This window comes from Ciona intestinalis, chromosome 2 (genome assembly GCF_000224145.3).
Source record: "Ciona intestinalis chromosome 2, KH, whole genome shotgun sequence".
Classification (NCBI taxonomy): domain Eukaryota; kingdom Metazoa; phylum Chordata; class Ascidiacea; order Phlebobranchia; family Cionidae; genus Ciona; species Ciona intestinalis.
In genome coordinates, this window is record NC_020167.2 from 2,158,782 (window position 1) to 2,167,576 (window position 8,795).

General features: G+C 37.7%; 3 protein-coding genes across 4 annotated transcripts in view; 1 reads left to right on the plus strand and 2 right to left on the minus strand.

Annotated features, from left to right (window-relative positions):
* LOC100184670 (inhibitor of Bruton tyrosine kinase) overlaps window positions 1-1,302 on the plus strand; it is a 10,468-nt gene extending 9,166 nt beyond the window's left edge. Inside the window, exons 16-19 of the mRNA XM_026840622.1 lie at window positions 24-118; window positions 244-357; window positions 597-768; window positions 1,022-1,302. Of these exons, the coding sequence (XP_026696423.1) occupies window positions 24-118; window positions 244-357; window positions 597-768; window positions 1,022-1,165 (525 nt within the window). The 3' untranslated portion in view covers window positions 1,166-1,302. The remainder of the gene's footprint in view (window positions 1-23; window positions 119-243; window positions 358-596; window positions 769-1,021) is intronic.
* On the minus strand, window positions 1,266-5,285 carry LOC100182207 (prostasin-like). Its single transcript, XM_002122574.4, has 11 exons — window positions 5,076-5,285; window positions 4,880-5,003; window positions 4,299-4,372; window positions 4,132-4,215; window positions 3,812-3,865; window positions 3,571-3,712; window positions 3,157-3,304; window positions 2,914-3,046; window positions 2,610-2,785; window positions 1,884-2,003; window positions 1,266-1,524 (listed from the first exon to the last, which is right to left on the minus strand). Exons 1-11 carry the CDS (start codon window positions 5,200-5,202, stop codon window positions 1,483-1,485), a joined length of 1,224 nt encoding a protein of 407 aa, XP_002122610.2. The 5' UTR covers window positions 5,203-5,285; the 3' UTR covers window positions 1,266-1,482.
* Window positions 5,286-6,088: 803 nt separating this feature from the next.
* zf(c2h2)-12 (zinc finger protein) overlaps window positions 6,089-8,795 on the minus strand; it is a 4,489-nt gene continuing 1,782 nt past the window's right edge. The window contains exons 3-4 of one of the 2 annotated variants that reach the window (XM_009859212.3): window positions 7,636-7,785; window positions 6,089-7,548 (exon numbers count right to left, since the gene is read on the minus strand). In XM_009859212.3, coding sequence (XP_009857514.1) covers window positions 6,272-7,548; window positions 7,636-7,785 — 1,427 coding nt within the window. In that variant the 3' untranslated portion in view covers window positions 6,089-6,271. 2 annotated transcript variants of the gene reach the window in all.

An 8,795-nucleotide genomic window follows, 5' to 3' on the forward strand; every position in this document is an offset into this window, starting at 1 on the left:
CGACCTAAAAGCTCTCTCAAAAGGAGAGAAAGCGTATCAAAGAAAAAGAAGCGGAAGAGAAGAAGGAATTGTCACAATCACCTTCTAAGGTTCCAAATGCATGGGGTGTTGCTGCACGGTTGGTTTATTTCTTTCTTAGCATAACTAATATACAAAATTTGGGTAATTAAATGAGATACCTGTATTCAAAAAGACACTTTTTATACAAGTTTTGATTCGTTTTTTATCTAATCTTACTTTCAGCGTACCAGATTCTTCTGAAAATTTCTGGAATGCTCCATCTGAACATGCGACTTCACCAAAGTTGTCATCTCCCATATCAAGTCCAACCAAACCAATAACATCGAACATAACCAGGTTCAACCATCTCCATGATATTAGTTGTAATTTATATGGCTGAGCCAAATATTGTAGTAGATTGATCAATAGCATTTGTAGCATTACACAGAGAAACTGGGTGTCAACACACACAAAAATAAATTTAAATGACAGTACTGTGAACGAAGAGACAGAATAAAATCTTTGATTTATTTAATTAAGGATATTGATATGACTTATACAAAAACTGTCTTGTAAGTATTTCACAATTGTTGCAGTGGAGCCTGGCAGCAGCTTCCATCTTCCCCACCTCCGATGAAACATCCTCAATCTCCATCTTCACCAACTACTCCCATGTCTCCTCCCAGATTCATGGAGATTGTAGAAAATGAACAACTAAGCAAAGAAAGGGCTGAGCAGACGAGTAAGAAACCCCTCTCTGTTATCCAGGTAAGTTTTATGTTATCTACTATGTGTTACATCGGTATAGAATATAGATGGTTGAACAATAATGGTAGGTTAATTAAGTTTAATTAAGAAAACACTGTTTGTTCTGCAAGAAAAACGAATCGAATTATAGAACGCATTTATTTTATAAAAAAAAACTCTTCTTTTTCAAATCAACAGGGGCCAGAAACAAAATTCCATTGTTTTAACTCACCTAGTTTATTTTAAATCTTTGTACCTGTATTTCCGCACACAGCTAGAGGATCTGGCAATGGAGGAACTGAAACTACACTATGAAGAATCGCGTAAACGAGTTCGGAACAACCAGCAGTATTTTACTGTTAGTCGGCTGTCCGTGGATATAACAAGAGAGCTTTTAGTAAAACGAAGAAATAAATGATTGAGCCGAATACTTTACTCGTTCACGTAGTTGGTCGTGGAAATCTTGGCTATAAGTCGACATAGTTGATCAATGTATTTTCCTAACTGTCTCTAACACATTCATGTCTAATAAATTTATTGCAACGCAAAAAGCAATGAGGAAAAGTATTTAAATGTTTGGGATATTTGCATTGAGCAGCGTAGGCAAAATCAATATTACAAAGACACAAGAAAACAGAAGAAACTGCCGCAGTACAAGAAAATGCTCCAAACATTATACACGCATTCTCCCATGACCTCCACAACATATTAGTAGTTCATTCACAGATATTGGGTTTATATCGCATTTGCAGCTATCCAAGAACTGAGAGTTGCGATCTGAAAGAAATAGAAAAAATAGGTTGTTAGTTCTTAAAAAAATATACCCACAAGAAGATCATCACATATTGTTAAATTATTGCGTAGTTGTGGCTGGTGTTTAATCCTTAAAACATTTGGACAGACCCTCACATATATCAAAAGATCTTTAATTTTTTTAAATCACCATTTTTTCTAGATGTTTTCATCTACATGGTACCAACATTAAGTTGCATGGTATATAGTAGAATGGGGGGGGGGAGATGAAACACCTTTAGCAGATATTATCCTGACCGAGTGTTAAACAATTAACGCCGCTCTTTTAGAATCGTGAAAATACGGTTTTATAATTTTTTAAGTGTTAGGTTCGCTTTCCTTACCTTTGTGTAAATTCCAGGTTTATTTAACTGGCCACACACTGTAGTTCCGTATGAAGTTATCCCATGAAGATAATACTTTCCATCAGCATGCATGCACATTAATGGTCCACCGCTGTCGCCCTATCAAAAGAGAAAATCTGTTTTAGTTGAAACACCGATTGTTTTAAAAATTAAAGCAAGTTTTTAGATACATGAATGCAGAGTATTTATTCGGACGATATCAAACTCGACTGGCTACTGGTGGATCCAGGTGCGGCGCCGTGGCTCAGTGGTTTAGACGCATGCATCAAAACCAAAGTGTCCGCGGTTCGATGCTTTTTGGGCAAGACACTTAACCGACATTGCTCCAACCCAGCGGTCACTAATGGGTTGTCCAAATTGTAAGCTATATTAAAAACAAATCATGCACTAAGTTGAAAAGTGTGGTAAATCGTAAGCACACGAGGATAAAACAATAATTGTGCCAATAATACGCGTCTGAGTGTGATGCGACGTCTCGCACCAGTCGCACGAAAGACTTGAATGAGCTTTTTGGGTGTTGGGGTAATGGACCCAATCTGGCCTAAATCCCAGGTCCTTGACAATGACCACACCCACAAAGAATAAAAAAATACTACTGGATGAAGAATGTATAAAGTTGGTGCCTCGAAGATGTGTGTTCGTTATTTTACTTCGCATAGTGGTGTGTTAAATGATTTTTTATACTTAGTGCAGAAACTTGCTCACGTTGCATGTGTCTTCACCCAGCATTCCACCCGCGCAAAACTGCGGGTCGGATGGAAATATAAATCGGTTGCTATATGCCGCCCCATTGGATTGCACGATGGAACGACACAGAATGCGAGGGGTAATGGAAAGATTAATCTGCATAAGTTGGTCGCTTCTTTTGCCTTGTGGTGAAGCTGAGAAAAAAGTCAAGTCATTTATATCGTGTGCTGTCTTTTCCAGCAACACATGAATACTCAAACTTCAAGCAAAAAATAATTTCAACAAAGCAAAAATTGAGCTAAACAAGGTATTGGTTACTTACAAGTGAATCCCCAACCAACAGTGACACAAACAGCCCCTGCAAACGAAGGAGGGATGGTATCATCAGTTCTTGTTGCTGCAGTGACCAGACATATGGGACGAATGTATTTCGTGAAGGTGATCTTCAGTGTTAACTGTTAAAGAAGAGCCCAAACATAAACTAAATTGTTTTAACATAGGAACAAAACTCTCAGTAAAAACCCTGATTTTATAAAATAAATATCAAAGTGATGTGGCATATAACCTTCATTAGAGCGATGTCATAATCCAAGGAATTTCGGTCAAATGAAGGATGTGAAATAATTCGATCTACGGACGAGACGACTTCGTGTCCTGTAAGCACGCTCACCTTGTGTTCCCCAAGCACTACTCCGTACAACAACGGATTATTCCTGTAGAAGGGGGTGTACAGAGTTGTTATTATTGCGTGCATAACACACCGTGAACGTCAAGATAGTTTCATGGTAAATTAAACACGGGGTAATTTGTTACGGTGGGAGACCAAACAAGTATATTAATAATAAACATGTGGATCAATGAGTACAACCCAGCACGCTCTGGGCAAAAGGAGTTAGTAGATTATTTTGCAGTGTTTTGACAGCTATAATAGTGTAGCAAAGGTTGTTACCACTTATATATAAACCAAGTATTAACTTACGTTCCGATGCAATGAGCGGAGGTTATAACCCACTGATCATTGATCAAGGCTCCACCGCAGATACCGCCATTAATTATTCCGTTAGCGACCTCGAATATGTAAGCCGCCCACGGCCAATCACCGTCTGCAGCCGCCGTTCCACCTATAAGGCGTGTACAGTTCGATTTAACACGGTAAATCTTGTACGTAAACGGAAAAGTAATTAATCGGTAATGTATATAGTGATGATTAAAGTACTTACCAACGATTCGTCCTTTCAATATGGACAATATAAATGGTACAAGTGGCGGATTCGCTGAAAAGTAAACAAAGATGTTATAGTAGGATGGGGGAAGATGGGACACATTTTCGTTTAGTTTTCTTTTTCCATTTGGTAGGAAACAAAGAACATTCAATGAATTATAAAACCGTATCTTCACGGCTTCCTTAGACAGTTGTTAATTGTTTAAAACACGATCCGGCTATTTGGATATAATGTGTTAAAGGTGTCCCATCTTCCCCCAACCTACTATAAATATTTTGTTGCCCATCTTTATGTTTATGCAGCTTAAGTTGACTTACCAATTGCATTGTTCCCGGTTGTCAGAGAAGTCTGAGGAACCCCACATGATTTGTATTCTGGTTCTGAATTGGCCAGCTTTATTACTGCGTTTCAAATCAAATTTAGTTTGTGCAAGTGCTATAACTTGAATCGAAAATTGTTAGCTTAAATGGAAATTGATGCTTACAAAAGTATTTGTTATGCGCACACGGTACAGGGTGTGTCGGATCCCAACAGCACTTCCATCGAGAACATACATCGCTGCAAGAAATTTAGTTTAGTTTGAATTTAACACGTTTTACAACGAAATAAAGGTACATGTACATTATAGCGCTATTCTTGGCACTTGTGCATGTTATTTTGTTTGTATAGCAGTTTACAACTGTGGAGCAAAAAATTAAATAAAGTTTTTAAATAAAGAGTGGGGGTGTATATGATATTCTTATAGACTAAGCATAATTCCTGGTTTAATACATATACAGTAAGGTAGGGAAAGACGGGACACTTTTAACACATATTATCCATATATCCTGATCGCGTTTTAAACAAGTAACAGCGGTCAATGGAGTCCCTAAGAATACGGTATTATATTTCTTTAAATGTTTTTTTTGTTTACCATTAAATGGGACGAGAAAACAAAATGAAAAGATGTCCCATCTTCCCCAACCCTACTATAACGTAAATGCTCGCGCTTTTGCCGAATTAGGCCTTCATACAAAAAATATTCTGCTAGAGCAGCTTATTTACAAAACAATAGATTCACACCACCTTGTAATTGCTGTGTTATTGCATGGCACCCTCCATGTTGCGTCACACCCTTCCACGAATCTTGAATATCCAGCGCTCAAGTATTCTCGCACGACAGTTTTGCCGATATTTACTGAACTTGGTGCTGTGTACAGAAACAAATTCAACAATTTTGCCAAAACATGGGAAGACATCTAAGGCTAAACTTGTGCCTCACCTTGTACTCGAGGAAGACTGGTTGCCTGAAACTGCATGGAAATCTCCGGCCTGGTTATATAACTAACCTCAGTTTGGCTCGAGACAATCTGCACTATAAGCTGCAACAGCAAAACACCAATATTCATCTTTGCAGATTACAACCGCGTCTGAACCAAATGAAGTGGGTTTGACTCGGTACTCGAACACGTCACTTTGTCTCAGCAGTCACAAATTGATCCGTTATAACCCCGCTAGATTGTTTACGTTCAAGTCAACGAGCATCTGCGCGTCGGATCAAACATCAAAGATAGTGCGACATTGCACAACCTTACGTGGTGTGTAAATTACGTGGCGTAATTTACACTTGCGAAAAATTCGTAACGTGATAGTGTCGTATAGTGTGTATTGTTTAAGATGCAGTAACACGTAACAGCAACGTGCAAGTTGTTACGGCCTGCAAAATACGCAAAGTGATTTCCCCCGAGGGGACTGTCCATCCGCAACCGTATTACGTTTTTACAGCTTACACCATTTTGACCACTCAATGCGGTATGATTGCTAGCATCACCGGTAAGGTTTCATTAACGGTTTAAACGGGAGAACTCGCTTTGTATAGTAGAGTGGGACACATTTAGCACATAATATCTAAATATCCTAATCGTGTTTCAAACAATTATAACAACGATCTAGGGGAGTCGTGGAGATATATAATTTTATATTTCGTTGAATGTTCTTCGTTTACAATCAAGTAGGACGAGAAACCATAGTTAAAAGGTGTCCCATCTTCCCCTATTCTATTCAACTATAGAATACACAATGATCAACACGCCACCCATTCAGCAAGCATCCTTCACAAATATCTGGCTGTAAATATTACGATAAAGGACAAATGCTTAGTAGTATTAACCAGCCAACCTTGCTGTTACACGCAGATATTGCTAATTTCTTCCGTAATAATGCGAACCTAATTAATTTGCACTCCTATATAAGTCTAAACCTTGTATACTGAGCTCCATTTAAGAAAATGTTTCATTTTTAACATAACAATAATGCAAACTTTATTTGTCATCCTATTATACAACTTGTTTAATTAGGGTATCATACACATAAAAGGCATATCCAGACTTGCAATGCTAATGTATTAAATCTACAATGTAAGAGTCATTAACAAGTAACGCAAAAATAACACAACTGTAAAAAGTAATCAGCATACGTTCAATGTTTGATTTCCATGTGTCTTGTGAGTTCATTTGGTTTTATAAATCCTTTTCCACAGATGAGGCAAATGTGTGGGTACTCTTTTGTGTGCTGGCACACCATGTGACTGTTCAATGTGGATTGCTGTGCAAATGCAGACTTGCACTCGGTACACTTGAATGGCTTCTCACCAGTGTGTGTTCGCTTGTGTGTTTGCAATGTTCCAACACGTTTGAATGATCGCGAACAAATGTTGCATTTATATTTCCTTATGTTCAGATGAACATCACGATGAATCATTAGACTTCCACGGAAAGCAAACTCTTTCCCACACTGGCCACACTTGTAGTTTTTCTTCCCATGATGTACAGCAGAGATATGATCCTGAAGTGAGATGTGAGTCCACATTTCTTTCCCACAAGTTTCACACTTGAATTTCTTTGGCTTAATTTTCTTCTCTTCATCTGTTCCCTCTCCATGGACTGCTGCATGCAACTTCAATGTAGCTTTGTACGCAAAGCTCTTGCCACAAGTTTCACATACAAAGCGGTTATTTTTCTGGTGTATAATTTTGAGATGGTTGTGTAAAGTTCGTTCAGTAGAAAACTTCTTGTCACACATTTTACACGGGATTGTTTTAACCGGGTAATCAAAGTGGACGAATCGACGATGACGACGGAATGACCTCACATCAGGGAACTTCTGGTTACAGTCCTTACATAAAGTGGCTTCATTGTGGATCCGCATATGAGACTTTAGCTCACCCGACTGACCAAAGGATTTATCACATTCTTGACAAGCATATTTCTTCTGGTGCTCATGGATGTTTCTAACATGGCGCATCAGTGAACTCTCTTGAGTAAACTCACGCCCACACACTTTACAAGTTGGACGGTTGGTTGTATGCAGGTTTTGGTGGACAGAGAGTGTTTTCTTTGTCACAAAGGACTTGGCGCAGATCTCACAAGTGTAATTCTTGATACCCTGATGACCACGCATGTGGCTTTTCATGCCTTCTTTAGTCAGAAGTTCTTTACCACAGATTTTACAAGCGAGATCCTCAGCATGGCGCTTCATATGTTTCTTCAGGTACAATTTCTTGCTGTACAACCTTCCACATATCGAACAAATGAAACTACTTGTTGCATCCAAAGGCTCTTTCTTAATTTCTGTTTTCTCGAATAAATCAACTACATCATTATTTTCCAAATCAGCAACAACGACATCTTCAACCTCCAAACCCTCATCCTCACCACCATCATTTGATTCATTACCAAGAAGCAAATTTCCATCTACTAAAATTCCATGCAAAACATGTGTTTAAATTTTGTTACCTTTATTTCACACACTATATTAATCAAACATTTGTAAATCTGTCTCACCAGTTTCTTCAGGTGTTTCATCTTCATCTGATTCAAGTTGTTCCACCAAACCATCATCAAACTCAATAAAATCATTTAAATTACTGTGAAATCCATTATCACCCACAAACTGTAGTGAAGGGACTGACATTTCCGGCTTAATGTTTATTTCTGCAAATAAAAAAACATATTTTTTAATAATTCCTAATTCTTTAAACTAAATAATTGAGTCCAACGCTGTTATGTACAAAATGCTACACAATCTGCAGTTTTGCAGTTTTATAAAACTTTACAAATTGTTATATATATATACAGTGTACAATTTTCCCGCGACCGCGGCGGTCGGCGGAAATGCGTAAGGAATGCGAAAATATTTTATGCGAAACAAATATTTTAATTTCTTTTTCTTACGCACGTTGTTCCGCGATGCAATGAAAGTTACGCGAAATTGTGGATAATAATACATATTCTGTTTCAACTCAAACCACAAATACCACATGTTTCTAAATACGAAATATTGTTACGTCACAAGTAATATTGTTACGCAGATAACTCTTTTATTCCGTTTATCGGCGTATTGAATGACTGCATGTAACGTAACAAGCGGTATTGTGACACTAACCAATTACATCTGGACGTGGTAATACTGTTTTTCCTTATGGTATTCACTCATGTAAATAGAGTTACAAAAAGTTAAATTAATTTATAGGCTATAGCCTCTTAAAAACGGTAAAGTAACAGTAAAAATGAAACGTTTTAAAGAAAATTAAGATAAGACCCCGACCATTGCAGGCCTTAAGCAGTGGTTGCTTTACGCGGGTACGAAGTATTCACAAACTATCTATACTTTAATGCGCACACGTAAAAAGGCAAATATACAACCTGTTTTTAAGCAACTGCAGGCTAAATAATCAAGGAGACAGTCACTATGATGACGCAAATAATCAACGTGTGAATTGTTATTATGTCGTAATCAATTGCCAGGTCAAACACTTGCTTTTATGATGCAATGAATCCGTGTGAATCCATACTATTTCGTAACAAACAAGTTGCTTGGCTGGGAAAAACATCGTAAATATACAGCAGTAAACATATTTAGGTTGTTTATTACACCTGTAGCTGTTACCATGTTGAATTGGCAATTACATTTATTTTACAGTTTACNGCAGCCATGAAAAAAG